The sequence below is a fragment of the Spinacia oleracea genome, chromosome 4, assembly GCF_020520425.1.
Source record: "Spinacia oleracea cultivar Varoflay chromosome 4, BTI_SOV_V1, whole genome shotgun sequence".
NCBI lineage: Eukaryota > Viridiplantae > Streptophyta > Magnoliopsida > Caryophyllales > Amaranthaceae > Spinacia > Spinacia oleracea.
In genome coordinates, this window is record NC_079490.1 from 95,268,819 (window position 1) to 95,292,422 (window position 23,604).

The window sequence follows — 23,604 nt, forward strand, 5'->3', positions numbered from 1 at the left end:
ATGTCTCGGACAAGTCGCATGTGTTGCAACCGTAGACCATAGAGTTAGACTAAAGTTTGATATTTGAGGAAAGACCTGTCAAAATCTTTTGATAGGAAAGTGCGTAGTATACGGACTAAGAATGTCAAGATTGTTAAAGTGTTATGGTCTAACAAGAATTTGAAGAAGCTACCTGGGAAGCCGAGTAAGAAATAAGAAGGCAATATCCCGACCTTTTTCCCGCGGTTAGTTGAGTTACGGGGTCGTAACTCGTTTTCTTAAAGGGGGGTAGAGTGCGGTAGAATTTCGCGCTTTTTACCTTATTTCCCCTTATTGTATGCCTAATTTAGTGCTTTTCAGTGAAGTTTCACCCCATATTGTCATGTTGAATTACTTAAAGAGTACATCAACTAAATTGTTTTACAAGAAAACGCATTAAAGTCTCATAAAGTCTCAAGTTTTGATTTTCAAATTGTGATTCCCGTGCCCAAGTTTCAGGACGAAACTTTTAAAAATGGTAGATTGTAATACCTCGTATTTTTCTAAATTTATAAATATATTTTAATGTATTTATAAAGATTTTTATGAATTTAATTACATTAATGTGATTTAAATGTATTTTAATTTAAATAATTTATTTATTAATTATTTACGAAAACCGGATTTTATTAAATAAATTAAATGAATTTATTTATTCGAAAATTGTTGGGTCGTACTTCAAAAACTGTTTTAATTATAATTCAAGCCAAATCCAATTCCGTTGGCAAACCCAACTAAGCTTGCTAGTAATTAATTCTAATTAAACCCAATTTTCAAGCCCAACTCAATTTCCTAAAACCTAAACCCACAAGGGATGGGAAAGCTATAAATACAACCCTCCCTCACAATTGATCCCTGACAAAAATTCTTAAATCTCTCTCCTCTCCTCTCCTCTCTTTCGGCTCTCTCTTTCTCCCCATGTCCGAGTGCCTTCGGCCGCAAGCAAGCCGCACACCACTTGCCCTGCTGCTTGACTTGCTCGCCCTCGCTTTCGTGCACGCAGCCGAGCAACCCTGGTCGTTGCTGCCTTTCCTCGCCAGCGCACACTCCCTTCGTCTATCCCTCTCGCGCCGCACAGCAGCACAACCTGCGTGTTGTTGTTGTGCGTTGTTGCCGTTGTTGTTGTTGTTGTTGTTGTTGTTGTTGTTGTCGAGCGAGCCAACGCCCGCCGAGGCCTCGCCCCGCGTCGCTTCTCTGCTCTTCCCGTGCGCGCTGCCCTGCTCACCCGTGCACACTGCTGCTCGTGTGCGCTGCTCCTCGCGAGCCTTGCCCGCGTCCCGCGCCTGCTGTTGTTCGTGCGTTTGTGTTGTGTGTTGTTTTGTTCCGTATACTCCATATACTTTTTGGCCCTATTTTAATTCCGGTTTAAATTATTAAATTATTATTATTGATTTTGATTATTTAAATTGTTGGGAACGGTTATGAACACCGTATTATGATGTTTTTTGTATTTGAATTTATGAGGTTGATTTTAATTATACTTCCTCCGTTCTTTTTTCAATGACAGTATTATTTAGGCGCGTTTGCCAACGCACGATTTCAAACATTAATATCTCCAATTATGGATAAGAAAAAATTATAAAAAGTTGATATTTAAAAAATATTTATTGAGATAAATCTAACAAGACCCCACACGACTATGTTTTTTCTTAAGTATAAATCACAACGGAAGTCAAATGAACTAATGTGAATAGTGTCCAAAACTCAATTGTGTCATGTAAATAAGAACGGAGGAAGTATGAACTATTATTTTCAGATTTAATAAACTATTAAAATATCAATTTTTCATATCAAAACATGGATTTTATGATGGTTTATTGTTAGGGTTTTAATCCCAACTGTTTAGGCAATTGATTTACATAATTTAATGATGATTTAAATTATGGGAATCAAACATAATGTTCATATTTAATATAAGGCGGTAATGTGTTGATTTTTTATGATTTTAAAGGCCAAAAGTCATTATTTTTGTACTAGGACTTTCGTTGACCAATTGAGACTATTAATTTGTTAAAGAACGATTAATTTCTAATCGAAAAAAAGTTTTTAGAATCTAAAATAGTTGCTGAAAATTTAGTAAACATGGATAATAATTAAGTGTCTTTATTGTATTTATAGGAGGTGATTTCTAGCTTTGAGTCGTGATTCGCATAGTGGCCCCCGTACTTAGGTATTCTAGGTACATACATGACTAGGGTGACCACCTATTCCATGAGGATTATATGATGTTTATTAACTGTGAATCATGTGAACTTAAAGTGTTGAGAATTCATGTTTGATGTGTGAACAAGCATGTTTTGGATTATTATTGAATCTATGAATTCTATGTTGACAAGCATGCATGTCATGGACTTTTATCATCGTTGAATTATGTCAAGCATGTTTTCAAGTTTATATGCATGTATGAGTGTTTCGCATGCATGTTTTTATGATTATGCTATTGTACGAGATGTCTAGCATACTTTGAGCCTAGTGGATTTGCCTCAGTGCATCATTTATTCTACCGCCAAAAGAATATGTCTGGGAAGTTTATGTGAATTGAAATAAGGACTATTCGTGCTATGGGCACACCCCACTTGTTAACTGGCAATGTCGGGTTATCTCAATAGTGTTTTAGAAGGAACAATAGGAGTAATTTCACCAGTCCTAAAGGATTACAATAAAGTGTCATTGATTAATTGCTTGCATGTTATGTTTTGTGTTGAGTCTTAAGTCGCCTTGAACATAAAACACTAATTAACGTAAAGTGTAACCCGAATGAGCTTCAAAACTCTTGGAACGTATATACCTTGAGTGTGAACAATGGGGGGAGTCTTGTCGGAAAACATGTACTCCATCAATGATATAAGACATTGTTTCATTCTTTTGTTTTATCGCTTTTATGCGCAGAAATTCCGTCAGTATGGCCCGACTGTCGGTAGAAAGTCCGACTCTTATTTATTTAGTGCTTGGTTGGCTGCCAACACCCTTATCTTTCCCTCTGTGGTTATTATATTTTGCCCGTTCCAAGCTAATTCTTATTAATCTGTGAGTCAAGAGTCGTGTCAAGTGTCGAGTCTTGTCTCCATGATTATTTATTTATTAAATGGCTTTTTGATAGGGCGTTTTTCCGTCGTTGATAGATCAACGCCACAATCAAACAAAATTTATAGAACCACTAGACTAACCAACTATATGGACTATAGTGGCAAGTAAAGGGATCGTCCCAAAGAAACGATGGTTATCGAGTTTAAATGTCAAGCTAATTCGAACAAGAGGATTGATTTGAGTTATCACTATTAAGCTAAACTAACAATTAAACTAGATTGGATCAAGGAATTGGGGAAACGTTAGGGAGTTGGGGATAGTGTAGGAAAATCGGGGGAAATGAACTACCATCTAGCAATCATGAATGATGTAATGAAATAGCACATAGGTGAATGAAAACTAATGACGTACTCGCCACCTCTCGGATAGAGCACGTGAAGTAACCTAGCCTACAGAAAAGCTTTCGCATAGTCCTGAGCTAGATTAGCTTGCATATAATAGGAACTATCATTCACTTGCATGAATTAGGCTCACAATGTCTTGCCAAACCCAAATCATACATTCCAATCTAATTCAATCAACTAGCATTTGCAACTACTACTCAATTGATCATGGAAAATCCTAGCACTAAATCAATTTAATCACATCAATCATTCATCAATCAAATCATCAAGTTCCCCTAATTAAGCCCCTAGATTATCCCCTTTCCCTAACCTAAATCTACTCACTAGCCATTCTAGGAATCAAGAAATCCATTAATACTAAGCTAGCAAGCATGAAATTGAAGGAATAAGAGGAGAGAATCAAGAATTCAATTGCAAACTAAAATCAACAACTAGAGAATTGAGAATTAAAATCAAAGCAAAAGAAGTTCAAGAAGTTGAAGAACAATCAAAGAACTATGACAAATTAGAATGAACAAAATACTAATAACTTATATTAAATTGCAAGAAAAAGAGAAGAGTTGAAGAAATTACAGATTTGAAGCTTGAAATCAATGAGTTTCTCTCTCTAGAACACTAGCTTGAAGAGCAAACCTTCTAAAACTTCCTAAATTCTATTTCTGAAATTAACTAACTAATAAAAATAATGAAAAATCTATTTATATTAACCCCTAAAAATGAGAAGTTTAAACTCGAAAAGGGAATCCCGCGCAGCCGTGCGAACGGGCATACCCAGATGCGATCGCATCAGTGCGAGCGGGCTGTGGTTCAGTGCGAGCGAGCTCAGCGACGAATTCTTTTCTTCGATCCGTGCGATCGTGCCCACAAGTCGTGCGATCGCACATGACTGACTTAGCTAAATTCCCAGAAATCTTCATGTGCTCGCACGGAAATTCATTGCGAGCCCACCAAAAATCCGTGCGAGCGGGCTCTTCTAATGTGAAATCGCACGAAATCCCAAATAGTTCCTGCATCGTTTTTTCGATTTCGTGCGAGCACACGATCTGGGAGCACGAGCGCACAAGCCTGCTTGACTTTGGAGGCAAAGATGCTGACCCGTGCGAACACACAGAAATTCTGTGCGATCGCACTGGCTTATTTTGAGCATTCTTCGAGTGTTTTCCATCATTTCCAATATTTTTACCTGAAAAGTTCATAGATGGAATAAGGGGATAAAAAAGCAACAAAACAATACAAAACTATCAAAAAGCATAATAAAATCCTAGGACTAGAGCGACCTAAATGCCTCTCATCAAACTCCCCAAGCTAATTGTTTGCTAGTACCTAGCAAACCAAACATGAAAATAGGAGAGAATGATCCATTATTCAAAATCTAAAACTAAGAAAACAAGAACTACAAGAATGCACACTAACTCACTTTCGTAGGAATCACGGTTGCATTTAAGCGCATGCAACAAGCTCTTTGAACCCCACAATCGCTCATGAGGGTGAGTGGGATCTCGCAAGGGTTTCCAAAGAGAAACACCCATAACTCTTCAAAAAATTAGAATCAAGGCAAGAACTAAAATGAAAAACAAACCAAGAAAAAAAAAAGAAAAGAAAAGAAAAATAAAAGAAAGGAAAAGAAAAGAAAAGAAAAGAAAAAAATATAAAAGAAAAACGAAACTACAAAACTCAAGATAAGGGCCTTTATTATGGATCGAGCACAAGAGAATGCTAATATTACTAACTAAATAAACAAATGCACGCTAACCAATGTCCTAAATCGAGTGAAAGATTCAAGAGTCAAGCAAACCGAACTATGGGTAAACACTAGCCAATTCCCCTTCAACCAAGCATACCGCGTCAAATCTCTAGATCTTATCCACCCTTGAGAATAGCGTCTCGAGACGCCGCGAAGGCGCCAGAAAAATTAAAATTAGGCTACCCGACATCTTAGCATGACAATCCCATTCCATAAAATTGACCAAATCCTCCCTCCACCGACAATGACTCAACTCATAAGGGTCAAGAGGACTTTTTAGGGTGTAACATAGGCTAGGGGTAAGGTGTGGAACAAATTTGGGATTTGGTACTCATACCTAAAGTGAAGCGCAATCAATGAACTCAACTCAAGCAAATAGAACCAAAAACTAACTCATACCACTTATTTGGGGTATCCCCAAGCTTATTCAACAACTATTCTAAACTACAACTCTTTTTGCACTTTTCTTGATTTGATTTTCTCTTTTTTTTGTGTTTCAATTGGAACTTTTCTCATGCCTTGTTTTTCTCTGTTTTTGGCTTTTTCAAAATTTTTACTTTCTCTTCTTGCTTTTGCATCATTTATTCACTATATACAACATACTTCCCAAACATTGCCATTCATACCAATAACAATCATTCCTCAACTATGCATATTCATTCAAAACCATCAAGCATCATAACTCAAAGCTTCACTATCACTTCTAAGGGTGAAAATAAAACAAAGGCTAATAGGCTTGTAATGTGTTCATAAGAAATGAAGGGCAAGGCTCAAATGGCTAGAAAGGGGGCAAATGCAAACAAAAACATATGAGAAAAATAGAAAATAAAGTTCTAAACTAAAAATCAAAAATAGTCACCGAAAGAAATGCCTCTATCGTCCCCTAAAGTAGTTCGGTCGCGGTCTCGGGAAGGAAATAGTCAAATTCGGGAAGTAAGAAAGTCGATGCCAAGGATCCATGCCCCTCAATATATGTATATGTATTTGGGCTAATTTGAACATGAACCTCACATGGGAGCAAATACCACTCTCTCCGGTTTCAAATCACTAGAGAGGATCGACACCATCTTACCACAAGCCAAGGGTTCAAGACGCATGCTACCCAAAGTTCAACCAACTTTCTTGACACCTAAATCCTAGATTCGACCCAAGACATTGAAAACCGTGCACCCATCTACCAATTAGGAATAAAAGCATTCTAGTCTACAAGTTCCAATTTTATTTGCCCAAAACAAGAATATTGCCTAAGAAAACCTAGAAAAACTTGCCTTGACAAAAGGAAAGGAAAAAGAAGAAAAAGAAAGAAAAAGGAAAAGAATACGAGAACACACCAAAAAGGAAAACAAAAGGAAACAAACAAAACAAATGAAAAGAAAAGAAACTAAAATCAAACTAGAAACAAAGAAGCTAATATATACAAGTGCACATAGTGGTATGGTTTCAAAGAAATGAGAATCACAAGCAACCACACAACAAAACTCCCCCCAAGATAGAATTAGGCCATGTCCTCAAGGCCTCAAACTAAGCAAGGAGGGGCACAGCTACCCATCCAACCAAATGCCCCATATGCAAGATGTCCGTCCCAAAGAATGCATGTGAGATAGAAGGATATTACCGGATGTGTCGTGGGAGCAAGTCCCGCAAAGAACCGGTAAAAACCGAACAAACTCACCAAAGAATCCACGTACAAGGCATTGGTGGGAAGTGTGAACCCACCGCAATGAAACCAAACCACAAAGAACACTAAAAAACAACCAAGAAAAAAGTTAGTAGACAAGGCCAAATGGCCAAAACACACCAAAAAGCTCATCATATATACAACCACTCAAAGTGGTAAGAACACCAATAACACCAACCATCATCAAAGGCATCTCCAAAGCAAAACCTCCACGCGCAAATCTCCCCCAAGCTAATCACAAGCATACCATCACATCAAGATGGGGGAGAAATGGAGTGAAACTTAAGAAGAAGGTCCCGGGGCATGCCTTTTACCCCTCGCATCATGAATCCTCCAATATTCATCCCGTTCAAGACGATGAGCACGAGACGCATCGTCGGTGAACGAGGTGACATTGTAGGTGGGGTCCACATCGGGACCCGAAGCGTCGGTATAGGGCGGCCAACCATATTCGGAAACAAGGGGGTAGTTGCCTTGCGGTGGCTCTCCTCGGGGGCCATCCCAACCACCCATATATCCCCTAGGCCACCCGGTGAAATCCTCGGGCCACTCACTAGGCCGATCCACCGGTGGGGTAGTGGGGTACATTGGGTCACCACGGTAATCACTACCGCCCATCAAAGTATAATCATAGGGCGAAAAGGAGGGGGGAGTGACACCGGGTTGGGATGGACCTCTCCAATACGGGTAGGTGGGTGTACGCATCTCATTCCAACTAGGGACGGGCCCTTGTTGGGGAGGGTGATAAGGATAATTGACATAGGGGGCAAAGTCCCCTTTGTCAACATGAAAATCGTACACCCGCCTACCGTAGCAGGACGAGTCAAAATCGGGATAAGAATCTCCCGTGCGGCTCCCTTGAGGAGCAAGAGTGGCCAAGGTACGAGCTTGGTTCTCTTGCCCTTGCAACAAAGCCGCAAGGGTAGATTGTAAACCATGTAAATCAAAAGGAGAGGAGGAAGATGATGTACCACCCTCATGAGGGGAAGGCTCCTAGATAGGAGGAGGACGATGAGGAAGAGACTCCGGGGCGGGTTGAGGAGGAGGAACCCTTGCCTCTTGAGCAATGAATTGAGGATCGCGGGTAAGAAAATACCGCACATTGGGAGTCCAAGAAGTGATGGCGGGATTGGGAAGGATGCACCAATCTCGTTGCTTGACCGGCCAAATATACTTGTCATTCTTGGTGGCCTTGATCCACTTGGCATTGGTGAGAGTCCGTAATTCAAGGAACTCCCCTCCCGGAACTTCATCCAACTCTTCTAGGGCGGTCTTGTAAGGATCATTGGGAAGTGCCCTCAAGAGAAGGGTGAGCATCCCACCAATAAGGATATCACCACTAGTCGGTTGCCCATCCCAAATTTCAATAATCCGGGTGATCAAGAGCTGCCCAAAATCCAAAACGCCACGATCCTTCTCGGTGGCTAGCCATAAGGCTCCAAGCTCCGGGCTAGACAAGGAACCGGTGGCTCCCTTAGCAAAGACCACATATAAGAGCATGCGGTTCAAGTAACGAATGGCGGGGTGATGAAATGAAGATGACTTGGCCGAAGAGGAAATGAACTTCCTCTCCTCTCCCGTGAGGTCCCCCCACCAAATGTTCTCATCATAGGAGTCCGCATACTCCGCCACCGGGTTAGTGACAAGACCCCGATTTGGAAAGATAGTGAAGAAATCATTGATCTCTTCATTAGTGAGCTTGTGTTGATTATTGAAAGCTTGAAAGTTAAGCTCCACCGTCTCTCTCCCATCCTCAAAAACCCTTCGCCTCCGAGCCGAGGCAAGAAACTCCAGGGTGACCCTCTTGTATGTCTTAGCATTCATATTTACGAACTCCTCAAGATCGAGTCCGTCAATCAAAACATCAAGCTCCTTCTTAAACCCCAAATCACGAACGGTCTTCTCATGATAGAACTTTGTCGGGCGGATGGTCAGCTTAGACAATTCTTCAAAATGGGTCCAAGACCGTTGTTCCGGAAAGGTAATGCCATAAGTTTTGAACTCCGGCGGGGCGGGTGCCTTCCGCTTGTTTGGTTGGGCGTTGGGCCCTTTCTTGGAACGTTTTGTTATCATGATGAACTACTGGAGAACAAAAACCTACACACAAACAAAGAAAACAACCACAATAAAAAACAATAGGAAAAAACTAAGTTAGTAAAGAAGGCTAACAATCTATCAACAAGACTACCACAATTGAATGCCAATACATCACCCAAGTTCAATGCGAACAAGTATACTCCAACAATACTCATCAACCAAAAACAACAATTCCAACTAGAAATTCATCAACATTTCACTAAAAATCTATCAATAGACTAGACTTTACAAATATTAACAATGTAGCATGCACAACAAGTCTAGACTATCAATGAGCAAGCACAAAAACTAACATGCATTTCTAACCAATCAAAATCAAAAATTTCAGAAATTCACTCAAATAATATGAACAATGAAATCAATATCCAAAGAAAAGTGGAGAAGAAAGGGAAAGAAATCGTCACCCACTAGCAAAGGAGGAAGATAAGATCACCCAAAAGCACACTCCAAAGCTCCAATTGCAACAAAGAATCACAAAATCAAAGTTCACATAAAACCCTAGAAATTGGGGGTTTTTGAATAAAAATCTGAAATTAATGGTTTTAAAGTGGAGAAGGAGAATGAATTTGTGGAATGTGATTGATTTGGAGTGAAATGAGTGAGTGAGATTGAGTAGGAAATGGAGGTTGAAGAGTTGGAGTAAAGAAAAAAGTGGAGAGATGGTGAAAAAATGAGAAAAGAAAGTGAGAAATGAAGAAGGTGGCTGCGATTTTTCTGATAACACCATCGCAGAACCGGGTCACCCGACCCGTGCGAGCGTACGAAAATTACGTGCGATCGCACGGTTCGAGCTCGATCGCACAATTTTCCAGCCCGATCGCACCAACTGCTGGGGAGCTACCGATTTATATTTCCAGTTTTGTGCGATCGCATGAATTAACTGTGCGATTGCACAGAACTGGATATATGCCTGATTTAGATGCTCGATTAATACACCCCATTTCATCACTTTTATTTAATAAAAAGAAAAATAAAACTATGAAACCAAAAGTTAGTGAACAAAAACAAATTAAGATTAGAGTTAGGCAACCGGGTTGCCTCCCGGGAAGCGCTCGTTTAACGTCATTAGTTTGACGAATCCCCCCAAAGATCATGGGGGGAACGAGAGTGGAAATGAATACACGGGTTGCCTCCCGGTAGCGCTCGTTTAACGTCATTATCTTGACGGACCCCCCAAAAGTCAAGGGGGGTCAAACACAACAGACCTTGGGTCAATACTAGTCAACAAACCTTTCATGTCCTCCTTGGGCACAAACAACTTACCCAAGTCACCACTTATGGAGTGGGGACCAAACCAAGTATTCCTAGGCATAGGTTTGCCTTGCTTAGACTTCTTGCTCATACATTCCTTACCATTACAAGCCGAAGTGGGTGACCTTACATCATCAAGATCAATCCAGAATGTGTCGGGAATGGTGATGACGTCATCATAGGGATCACCTTGCACAAAGGAGGTCTCGTGCATATCCTTCACCTTCCTATCAAACTCAAAATCACACTTAAGAACACAAGGATTGTTAGAAGCAATAACAAAAGAATGATTGTGCTCGACACAAGCAAGAGTGTCAACTTTCATACAACTTTTCATCTTAGAGCAACAATGTTCATCAATTGCAAGCTTCAAACTAGCCTTGGCGTCTCCCGCTTTCAAGGTGATTAATCCTCCTTGCACATCGATAAGAGCACCCGCGGTGGCCAAAAATGGCCTCCCCAAGATAATGGGGGTATGGGAATCCTCATCAATGTCCAAGACGACAAAATCCGCAAGGAAAGTAAGTTCGCAAACAACTAGGGGAACATCCTCAACCTTGCCAATAGGGTACTTGACCGAACGGTCGGCAAGTTGCAAGGTGATGTTGGTTGGGACAAGATCACCAACTTCAAGCTTGGCAAACACCGAATAAGGTAGTATACTAACGCTAGCACCCAAATCACACAACGCATTGCTTATTTCAAGCTTCTTAATAGCACAAGGGATAGAAAAAATTCCCGGGTCTTTGAGTTTGGGTGGCGTTTTGTTAAGGATGATAGCACTATAATTTTCGGTGAGGTTCACCGTCTCCTTTACGTCAAAATCTCGCTTCCCACTCAAGATTTCCTTAAGGAATCTTGTGTAGGTTGGCATTTGTTTCAACGTATCCGTAAAGGGGATAGTGATATACATTTGTCGAAGAACCTCTAGAAAATTTGAGAATTGCACATCTAACTTGTGCCTATAAAATCTTTGGGGATAGGGGGGAGGAGGAGTTGGGAGAGGAGGAAGAGGAGTCTCCTTCGACTTATCACCATCACTCATATCGTCGACATGAGACTTCTCTTCCGCATCATCACGGTCCAAGGACTCATTTCCCATAGAACTCTCACCCCTAGAGCTAGGAGCTTAAACATGCGTTTGCACTATCATCTAAAGTCTTCCCACTCCTTGTCATAATTGCATACAATTGCTTAGGAGGTTGACCTTGGGGTGGGAGACTTGTATGCACTTGATGCTCTTTGATAGTGCTAGCAAGTTGTGTTAGTTGAGTCTCAATCATCTTCAAGTGAGTGTTAGATTGCTTGAATCCATCCTCAAACTCGACATTCTTCCTGGCTTGCGCCCCCACAAACGACTCCATGAGAGCCTCGAGATTAGACTTGAGAGGCGGGAGTGGTGGAGGTGCAATGCCATAACCACTAAGGTTTGATTGATATTGGTTGCCAAAGGTCCTCGGTCCATTAATTGAATCCGGGAGGTGGCAATTGAGATGCACCATAAGGACCTCCCGAGTTCAAAGGATAACCCCCACTTGAGGCACCCCTAAATTGCCCATAAGAGTAGTTATAACCCCATCCACTTTGATGGTTGGGATTATAACTCCTTTGGTTGTATTGGCCTTGATTGCCAAAACCTTGAGGTTGACCATAGGGCGCTTGGCTTTGATAGCCTTGTGCTCTATAGCCACCTCGATTTTGGCTATCAAACCCACTTCCTTGGCCATAGCCTTGGTGGGAACCATACATAGAGAGCCCTCTAGGTTGCCTAGCAAAATTTGGATTGTTAGGGTTATCATTCCTAGACCTTTCATTTAAGGCATTAGCATACTCTACATCAAAATCGCCTTCATACGAAGGGCCATAATCCACAAATGACAAGTTATGAACTAAGGGGCATGCATTGGGGGAGTGACTAAAGTCTTGGAAATTTTCGCAAAAGGAGGTGCCCGGAGGCATTGTATCATAAGAACTAACCTTGCTCTTCCCCTTATTGAGAAGAGTGGCCGAGGGTGGTGGAATTATAGACGGTGATGGCGGTTGGCTGGGTGTGTTTTCGAGCTTCTCCAATCGCGAGCTAAGCTTCTCTATCAACCGTTCTTGCTCTATGGCGTACACCGAACTCTTACCATCTTCACTCCTACCTTTCCATCATAATTCCTTGTGCCTACATGCCAAGATTGGTAGTTTTGAACTACATCCTTAATTATTTCCTCTATTTGGTCCTCAGTTTTGTTCATGATGGGACCTCCCGCGCCCGCATCAAGACTGGTCATTGAACTTGGACTCAACCCCAAGTAGAATGTTTGAAGCAACAACCATTTAGGGATCCCATGGTGAGGGCATTTCCTTTGGTACTCCTTAAAACGATCCCAAGCTTCGAAGAGTGACTCATCTCGCCTTTGCTCAAATGATTGAATCTTGTGGCGACACTCCGCCGTCTTCCCATGCGAATAGAACTTGTTTAAGAATGCACTCGTCACCTCGGTCCAAGTGCGAAGTGAGTTGGGCTTGACCTCCTTGTCAAGCCAATCACTTGCTCGCCCAAGTAGAGAGAACCGAAACAATGTCAACCTCACGTAATCCGATGTGACATCATTGTGCTTGATTGTGTCACAATAGTGCTCGAATTATTTGAGATGTTCGTGAGGTGATTCATTACTCTTCCTACAAAAGGGGTGGCTTTGGACCAAATTGATCAAGGCGGGCTTGATCTCAAATTTGTTGGCACCCGTTGTGGGGGCTTGAATACCACACGTAGCTTCGAATGCCCCCGGTATTCCCAAGTTCTTAACCGGGAGCGCCATGTTCTCAAAAACTTGCTCACTCTCTTGTTGTTCCTCACCAACACTCAACGATTCGAATCTATTATGTCTTGATGATCTAGACCGTACACGCCATAATCTCCTAAGTTTCCTCTCCAATTCGAGGTCAAGAGGATGGAGGGTCCTTTCACGAGCACGCCCCCTAACAAACATACAAACTCAAGAAAAACCGTGAGCAATTCCAAGGAAAAAAGACACTGAATTTTAGCCTTCTACCTAAGGAATAAGAGCCTATGAAATTACCGTAGAACAGTGCATGGCAAAGTTAATCTTACCATCCAAACTAGACTTGTGGCATGAACTGCTGAATTCCAAATAGTGGACATCAAACCCACTTTCAACATCCTAGTCGGACGTCCTTGGCTCCAAGAATTAAGAGGTGTAGCAGTGAATTTGCACCAAAAGGTTAAACTTCACCATACGGAGCAACGATAACCATCCATGCCGCACCTTTTGATGTAAGTTGCTCAATGACTGGAGTCACGAGCAAAGGAGAAGACCTGTACGGATTCCAAATGTAAGAAGTCGTTCAGGCTATGGAAGCGTACGATCCTACATTCCTGGATCTCGAGCATCTCGAATCAAACCAAATATGATGGTATCCTAGGGCTACTTCCCTGGGATGCCACTAGATATAAGGGAGAAAGACTGTATCCCCATAACTACTTTTTCACCTCTCTTTCGTTTAGGTAATCAACCAAAATGGGTGAAGTAACTTTGCGCAAGAACCAATTCCGCATTGAAAGAATAATGTCTGAAAACGAACAAGAGCCCAAATGACCTATCCTGCAACCATACAAGCTAACATTGAACGGTATGCTTGTGCGCGAAGGCGAGAACTACCCCTGCTAGAGCTTTCCTAAACCGCTCATTCAGGACAGCATCCAGAAGCATGGTTTCGAGATTTTCCATGACCACGACTTCTTCGGTGAGGTACTCCAAAATTGACTGCAAGAACCTCTTAGAAACATTAGGGCGTACCTGTTAGGTTATGATACATATGAATAAACATAAATCATGCGGAAAAACCATAAAGCCAAGAAACATATTATTAACACATAATCATTTAGCATAATTCAGATGCATACACTTTGTAGCGTGCCCTCCCTAGCTGCGCCCGAACCGGACAAGAACAAGTCTTTAGGACTCCAAGTGTCGTCCCTCCATAGATAGTCCACAGCACGTCCGGATCCGCCTTAAGAGTGACCAACTAGAATCGCCCTTAAGGTACTATAAATTTCGGCTAATAGGGCAAGTGTTTGTGGCTGATTTTGCTTGAAAATCTTACCTTTGAATACTTCAATCCTCGATGTAAATATGTGACCCTATGCACCTATTTATAGAGTTATGGTAAAGGACTTGGAATCCTATTAGGATACTAATTTATTTAATTATAATCCTACTAGGACTCTAATTAAATAAACTAAATCTTTTAGGAATAGATTTAATCATATGACGAATCCCGGTAGCCTTAGGATTCCAGTAACACACTTCGAGTGATACGCTAGCACCGCACGCAGGCCTTACGGCCCACGCACAGCGCCAACCCACTTGTCGCAGCCTATGTCGCAGGTTCGCGCGCGCGCCAAGGCCATTGCTGGGCCTGGCGTGGCTTGGCAGCGTGTGTCTAGGCGCTTGGGCTTGCAGGGCGTAGGCCTGGCTTCGTGCTGGGCCTTCGTCTAGCAAGTCTCGTCCGATGCTAATTCGTACGACGCGCTTCCGATTAAATTCCCGATTCCGGAATTTATTTCCGATACAAACAATATTTAATATTTCCGATTCCGTAATTAATTTTCGTTTCGAACAAATATTTAATATTTCCGTTTCCGTAATTATTTTCCGATTTCGATAATATTTCCGATTCTGACAATATTTCTGATTCTGATAATATTTCCGTTTCCGGCAATATTTCCGATTCCAGCAATATTTCCATTTCCAATAATATTTTCCGATACGTACCATGTTTCGTTTCCGGCAATATCTACGACTTGGATAATATTTATATTTCCGATACGATCCATATTTCCGTTTCCGGCAATATCATCGTTTCCGGAGTATTCATTTCTTGCCTTTGACGATCTCAGCTCCCACTGAAACCAAGATCCGTCGATTCCGAATATCCATAGATGGAGTATTTAATTCCATTAAATACTTGATCCGTTTACGTACTATTTGTGTGACCCTACGGGTTCAGTCAAGAGTAAGCTGTGGATTAATATCATTAATTCCACTTCAACTGAAGCGGCCTCTAGCTAGGCATTCAGCTCACTTGATCTCACTAAATTTATTAACTTGTCAATTAATACTGAACCGCATTTATTAGACTTAACATTATATGCATACTTGGACCAAGGGCATTATTTCCTTCAGTCTCCCACTTGTCCTTACGGACAAGTGTGCATTTCCTAATTCCTTTATCGCTCGATGCTTGCTCTTGAACATAAGGTAAGAGTTGTCATCCTTATTACGTCCAGAGGTGTTTCTCGGTTTCAGAGTTCAACTGATCAAATAAAACATATAATCATTACCTATGATTCATCTGAGCACGGACATGCATTTTACATTTTCTAGCTCTCCGAGTGGTCTTGTACAACTTTTAAGCATCTCATCCCGATTTATGGGAGGACAATCCCAATCTTGCGAGCTTGAGATTAGACTTCGTTTGATAGGTGATTACCTGAGCGTTGCCTTTATATCCTCCTTTTACGGTGCGACGGTTGGTCAACGTCAAAGTAAGCAGTTCTCAAACAAGTAATCTCAAACCACTCATGTATTGAGGATTTAGTGTCTAATAATTTTAATGAAATTTACTTATGACAGATTTTCATCTCTTACAGTAAAGTTTCATAGGTCTGTCCGATACTAGTCTTCCCAAAGTAAGTATCTATGCAAATGGTTACGACATTGCCATGTCTTCTTAGTTCAAGAAACAGAACTACTAGTCATCTTGCATTCTAGTCGTCTAACGTTTTCTATGCGTCCATCTTTATAGAAAACTCCGACTATGGACCATTTTCAACTTTTGACATTCAAGTTCACTTGATAGACATTTCTTAGTCACAGGACTGGTCCTGACAGTCTATCTTGAATATATCGTCAAATTGAAGGAACTCATCATTTAATAAACCACAAATTAAATGGAAAAATGAATTCTATTCATTTATTGTGAATGATTAACCAATAATGTTTTACAAAGAATTAAACTCTAAAACTTTAAAACATTAAACAAGGACATCAAGGCCATTCTCCAATATGCTTGATTCCCATAGCTGCAGTGTGCGAGTTGTGCTTCGCCTGCGGCAGAGGTTTAGTAAATGGATCTGATATGTTGTCATCAGTTCCAATCTTGCTTATCTCGACTTCTTTTCTTTCAATGAACTCTCGTACAAGGTGAAATCTACGAAGTACATGCTTGACTCTTTGGTGGTGTCTAGGCTCCTTTGCCTGTGCAATAGCTCCGTTATTATTACAATATAGGGCTATTGGTCCTTTAATGGAGGGGACTACACTAAGTTCACCTATGAACTTCCTTAGCCATATAGCTTCCTTTGCTGCTTCATTTGCAGCAATGTACTCCGCTTCAGTTGTAGAATCCGCAATGGTGCTTTGCTTAGCACTTTTCCAGCTTACTGCACCTCCGTTGAGGCAGAAGACAAACCCAGACTGTGATCTGAAATCATCTTTGTCGGTTGGGATATGCTATGATATGGACAAACCAGGAAGTCATCTTTGTGCCTTTTCAAGTACTTCAGGATATTCTTGGCAGTAGTCCAATGTGCCTCTCCTGGGTCTGACTGGTACCCGCTCGTAGCACTGAGTGCATACACAACATCCGGGCGTGTACATATCATAGCATACATTATTGAACCAATGAATGATGCATATGGAATCCCATTCATTAGTCTACGCTCATCAAGTGTTTTTGGGCACTGAGTCTTGCTTAGAGTCATTCCATGAGACATGGGTAGGTAGCCTCGCTTGGAGTCTGCCATCTTGAACCTTTCAAGCACCTTATTGATATAAGTTCTTTGACTAAATCCAATCATCTTTTTAGATCTATCTCTGTAAATCTTGATGCCCAATATGTACTGTGCTTCTCCTAGATCCTTCATTGAAAAACATTTCCCAAGCCAAATCTTGACAGAGTTCAACATAGGAATGTCATTTCCGATAAGTAATATGTCGTCGACATATAGTACTAGAAAAGCAATTTTGCTCCCACTGACCTTCTTGTATACACAAGATTCGTCTGCGTTCTTGATGAAACCAAAGTCACTTACTGCTTCATCAAAACGTATATTCCAGCTGCTAGATGCCTGCTTCAATCCGTAGATTGATTTCTTTAGCTTGCATACCTTTTTAGCATTCTTGGGATACTCAAAACCCTCAGGCTGTGTCATAAACACAGTTTCTGTTAAAATGACGTTTAAGAAAGCGGTTTTGACATCCATCTGCCATATTTCGTAATCGTAATATGCAGCGATTGCTAACATTATCCGAATAGACTGGTGAAAAGGTTTCATCGTAATCCACACCGTGGACTTGCCTGTAACCTTTTGCAACCAATCTAGCTTTGAAAACTTCAAGTTTTCCATCCTTGTCCTTTTTCATTTTGAAAACCCATTTTCTTCCAATGGCTTGGTAGCCATCTGGCAAATCGACCAAATCACATACTTGGTTTTCAGACATGGAGTCTAATTCAGATTGCATGGCTTCATGCCATTGCTTGGAGCTAGGGCTCGTCATAGCTTGTTTGTAAGTTGCAGGTTCATCACTTTCAAGTAATAGAACGTCATAGCTCTCGTTCGTCAAAATACCTAAGTACCTTTCCGGTTGAGATCTATATCTCTGCGATCTACACGGGGTTACATCTCTAGATTGTCCATGATTCTCACCAGAAACTTCTAAAGATCTCAGAGTTTCATCCTGAATGTCGTCTTGAGCATTCTCTAGAGTTTGTTGTTCGACTCGAATTTCTTCGAGGTCTACTTCTCTCCCACTTATCATTTTGGAAATGTGATTCTTTTCCAAAAAGATACCATCTCGAGCAACAAACACCTTGTTCTCAGATGTATTGTAGAAGTAATACCCCTTTGTTTCCTTTGGATAGCCCACAAGGATACATTTGTCAGATTTTGGATGTAGTTTGTCTGAAATTAATCGCTTGACGTATACTTCACATCCCCAAATCTTAAGAAAAGACACATTTGGAGGCTTTCCAAACCATAACTCATATGGAGTCTTTTCAACAGCTTTAGACGGAGCTCTATTTATAGTGAGTGCAGCTGTATTTAGTTCATGTCCCTAAAATTCTGTTGGAAGTTCGGCCTGACCCATCATTGATCTAACCATGTCTAGCAAGGTTCTGTTCCTCCGTTCCGACACACCGTTCCATTGTGGTGTTCCAGGAGGAGTCAATTCTGATAGAATTCCACATTCTTTCAGATGGTCTTCAAATTCATAGCTCAGATATTCACCACCTCTATCAGACCGCAGTGCCTTAATCTTCTTGCCTAATTGATTCTCTACTTCACTCTGAAATTCCTTGAATTTGTCAAAGGATTCAGAATTATGCTTTATTAGGTAGACATAACCATATCTACTGAAGTCATCAGTGAAAGTGATAAAGTAGCTGAAACCACCTCTAGCATTTGTACTCATTGATCCACATACATCTGCATGGATTAAACCCAATAGTTCAGCTGCTCTTTCTCCAACTTTAGAGAACGGTTGCTTTGTCATTTTGCCAAGTAAACATGATTCGCACTTACCATAATCCTCTAAGTTAAATGGTTCTAGAATTCCTTCCTTTTGAAGTCTTTCCATGCGTTTCAAGTTAACATGGCCTAATCGACAATGCCACAGATAGGTGAGATCTGAATCATCCTTTTTGGCCTTTTTGGTATTTATGTTATAAACTTGTTTGTCGTGATCTAATAAATAAAGTCCATTGACTAATCTAGCAGATCCATAAAACATCTCTTTAAAATAAAACGAACAACTATTGTCTTTTATTAAAAAGGAAAATCTCTTAGCATCTAAGCAAGAAACAGAAATGATGTTTTTAGTAAGACTTGGAACATGGAAACACTCTTCCAGTTCCAAAACTAGCCCAGAGGGCAACGACAAATAATAAGTTCCTACAGCTAATGCAGCAATCTGTGGTCCATTTCCCACTCGTAGGTCGACTTCACCTTTGCATAACCTTCTACTTCTTCTTAGTCACTGTGGATTGGAACATAAGTGTGAGCCACAACCTGTATCTAATACCCAAGAAGGTGAATTAGCAAGTATACAGTCTATAACGAAAATACCTGAAGATGGAACGACTGTTCCGTTCTTCTGATCTTCCGTTATCTTCAAGCAATCTCTCTTCCAATGCCCCTTCTTCTTGCAGTAGAAGCATTCGGATTCAGAAGTGGGTTGACTGACCTTCCTCTTTTCAGACTTGGCGCCAGTTTGCTTAGTTGGGCTGGCCTTGTTGCCGCCTTTCTTAGCATTCCTCTTCTTTCCAGATTTCTTGAACTTGCCCCCACGCATCTTAAGCACATCTTGCTTATCACTTTTGAGCGTCTTTTCAGCGGTCTTCAGCATACCGTGAAGCTCAGTGAGCGTTTTGTCCAGACTATTCATACTGTAGTTCAGCTTGAACTGATCATACCCGTTATGAAGAGAATGGAGGATGGTGTCTACAGCCATTTCCTGAGAGAACTGCTGATCCAGCCGACTCATATTCTCAATGAGTCCAATCATTTTGAGAACATGTGGACTTACGGGCTCGCCTTTCTTAAGCTTGGTCTCAAAAATTAATTCGCCTATGAGTCTCGAATCCTTGGACCCGAGCCAGATCTTGGAACATGTTCTTTAACTCACTAATGATCGTGAAAGCATCTGAGTTGATGAACGTTTTCTGTAGATCTGCACTCATGGTTGCAACCACTACTACAAAACGCGTCATTTTTCGACGCTTTTTTGGCTAATTTTCGACGCCATACAGCGTCGGGAAAATTTTCTCGACGCACCAAGTCAGCGTCGAGAATTTGGCCGTAGAGAAATTCTCGACGCTTTGGGGCGTCGAGAATCTCGACGGTTTTTGTCGTCTACCGAATATCTTTGGCGCTAATCTGCGTCGAGAATCTCGACGGTGTTTGGTGTAGCTAAATATTTCTCGACGGTCATCTGCGTAGTAATATTTTTAGCGGGTTTACCAACAATTTTTTGCGCGAATCATGTTTCGACACTACAAAGCGTCGAGAATTTAATTTAATATATTTTTTTTTAGTCGTTCATGTTATCCCAAAGCAAAATCAACCTGAAACTAATTAATTAAAACCAAACCAAACAAATGCAATTAACTATATATATAGCACGAACACATTTAAAATTATAAATGACAAGATTATTAATCTATATAATGTAATAATACGTATTAGCTCGCTCCAAATCATATCATATCATCAAATTAAGTTTAATTACACATGTCCAAACTATTAAATTAGCTAGCTACATATCTCCAAAACACAAATTTAATACCAAAAGGTTTGAACAAAGCATCTAAACAACAAAACAGCAGAAAATGTTAAGAGTACAGATCACTCCCTAACAACCAAACACAACAAACGCAATAAAAGGGTACGCAACATATGAGCTTCATAGTTTAAGGAGTTATGCATCATCCCTTAGATTCTTTTCTTCCACCATCATCATCTTCAAATGCATCCTTGACCTTAAAAAAAATATTAAAAACGGTAAGTATATATTAATAGTTTCCCCAAAAGTGTAAAAATAAACTACGATAAGTCTACGGTAAAAATAAAACACACTTGTGACTGGAACTTTCGAATTAAAATGAACATGACTTATTTCGTATAGTTGTGCTAGAGTATTCTCTGTTTAGTCTTTTCAGCTAGCTTCTACATTCTAAATCTCAACTTAATTAGGTAAGAACCAATTCTTGTGAACCAATTCACACACTCATCAAAAACCCTCTTTTTTTTTCCAGAAACAAAAAAGAAAATCCCAATTTAGCAATGCTCAGCCAAGTTGGATTGTGGTATGAGGATAACTGATAGGATGAAGAGGGCTTCAGTTATTCAGTAGCTCAGCTTCACCTGTTAAACCCTCAACGTGTCTATCAAAATTCCGAAGCTTAAGAATACAAACCCAGACCTCTGCAGCAAATTTATATTTGAAGAACAAATCTTAAACAACATTGCAAATTACACCTGCTAACCATGTGACAAACAAGATTTTAGGAGAAGCTTTAAGGTTGCAAACAACATTGCAAATTACACCTGCTAACCATATGACAAACAAGATTTCTAGATGTTCTGTTCTGTTCAATTATGTTCTGTTCATGCAGAAGTTCATTTCTGTTCTCCTGAGTTCAACTAGTCCATTTAATTTGTTATGTGTTGCAAAGTTCAGTTCTGTATTTGTTCTGTTCCTGCAGATGTTCTTTTCTGTTCTGTGTTTGTTCAATTCTTAACTAAATACAGTCAGTCCATCTATCACACATTTAGCATAACCAGTCATATAAAAACAGTAGAAAATGCTAAGTGAAAGGGTTTCAATAATACCGGAGGGTTAGCCATACGCAAGGCGGTTTGTGCAGCGTCTATAAGTTGTGTTGAAGCGTCTCCAATGCGAATGGATTCTAAAACTTGAGAAAACAACGATGTCATTGTCCTAATCAGCTTTGCATTCTCATCGCACTTGTCTTTTATCTCTTCATTTTTCTTATGAAGTTCCTTATTCTCTTGCTTCAAGCTTGATACCTCGACATTGATGCTATCCACTTCTATTACCTTCCTTTTTCCTTTACCAAACCCTGCTTTTCTGAGTGCACCACGCACCCCATAAATGTCACCTTTACGAACACCAAATCCATAACCTTGTGGTTTTTCAGGAATTTCTCCATTATATAGCGTAGCCTCGAAAGCCTCATTCTCGATCTCCTTAATTGACTTGGAGCCAGGAGGATAAAGAAGCTTTAAAGTTTCAGCCTTTGCCTTAACATCATCCTGCATAACATATACGAAAAATAAATGGGAGAATAAAATTATACAAAAGAAAGTACAAGCTAAGGGATAACCATCAGAACTTTACCAAAAAGTCTTCGGTGAATGTGCCATCGACAAAGGTTCCATCCTTCTTCTTATAACAAGCTAGCCAAAGTTCTATTAGGCTCATATCTTCTCCATGTTCATCTTCCTACAAGTAGCAATATATACATAGAAACAAGTTACATGCAATATTATAAAAAGACATATCACGGATATAAGTTTTTTTCTAGTTGGATTAATGGTATTATACATAATCAGCACGTGTATTCGCAAAGCTTGTACCACCATTAGTGTGCAATTGACTCAGAGATGCTCGTGCCTCTTTTCCATACTCAGACAATTGCTGCAAAGTATTTAAACATCATTATTTTGTGAAAAATCAAAATCAAAATCAGGATTTAACGAAGCTACTAGCGGATAATGCATATTGAGGAAGTGAATGTACCAGGAAAGAAATTTGAAAAAGCAACAACAGTTATGTTATCTACTGGTTTATGAGGACACCAAAATCTATTGAGAGCTATCTTGACCACACATTCAGTTCCTCTTGTTCTTTTTTATTTTGGAAGGAAGTTCCTCTTGTTCTAATTGCTTATTACTTATTTTCTTCTTAAAATCAGATCATATATATAAAAAAATTCATATCAAACTAGAAAAACCAGATTAGATTAAATCAGAAATGGCAAAAAATACTCACTAAAAATATGCAGATCAGGTCAGATAAAAGAACAAAGGTTAATACATATTTAAGACTTATGAGTACTATTCTAAACCTGCTGCGACTAGTTGAGCTCGATATTAACATGGATTCACCCAGTCAAAATGATTCATTTGTCGAATACGACCTTGATAGATTGAGAATGACAGTCGTTACTCCGCTACTCGTTAGTGTTACTGATGGTAAAGAAAAGATTAATGACACTCATTGATTCACATTTCTAGGGTTTGTCTGAATTTGATATGACAAGTTAATAACTTGATATTATTATCTGTATTAGAGAAGATTACCTAGATGTCCTATTCAGTAGCTATATTGCTCTATCTCTTGGATCTTACAATATGACATTGTTTAAAAGCTATCTTTATTTTTTCAGGGACAGCAGAGTAGCTTTCAGTGAAATGTCCTGTTGCCGATTTGATTTCAACTTTGCAAATGGAAGGGTGCTCTGTATCTTTGGCCTCAAGCATCTGGCCTCTAGGTATCATTCTGCTATTTTGAAGCTGTGATGTTATTTTGCGAATTACTGTATGCACTCTCAAGTTTCTTCAGCTATTTTTGCTTTGGCCACTTGACATGTATACTTGTATTATTGTATTGTACATATATTTCTATTGGCATGCAACTGTTGCAATTCACTTACTGTGTATCTAATTTAACCTGTGGAGATTGCCCTTGGAACCCAACTCCCCTTTTCATGATGCTAATCTCTACACTGGAGTATTTACTTGGCAGCAGTTCGTGTAAATGTTGTCCGTGCGACTATTCTATTGAGTT

The 23,604-nt window shown here is 40.1% G+C and overlaps 1 protein-coding gene and 1 pseudogene across 1 annotated transcript; one reads left to right on the forward strand and one right to left on the reverse strand.

Moving 5' to 3' along the window:
- The first annotated feature begins 12,547 nt into the window (after positions 1-12,547).
- LOC130460387 (uncharacterized) lies at positions 12,548-12,648 on the forward strand (annotated as a pseudogene).
- A 7,817-nt stretch (positions 12,649-20,465) lies between these two features.
- LOC130471723 (uncharacterized) lies at positions 20,466-23,315 on the reverse strand. The gene is made up of 5 exons (XM_056841995.1): positions 23,166-23,315; positions 22,360-22,452; positions 22,153-22,257; positions 21,624-22,067; positions 20,466-20,770 (listed from the first exon to the last, which is right to left on the reverse strand). The coding sequence occupies exons 1-5, from the start codon at positions 23,313-23,315 to the stop codon at positions 20,717-20,719; spliced, it is 846 nt and encodes a 281-aa protein (XP_056697973.1). The 3' UTR covers positions 20,466-20,716.
- Between the last annotated feature and the right edge of the window lie 289 nt (positions 23,316-23,604).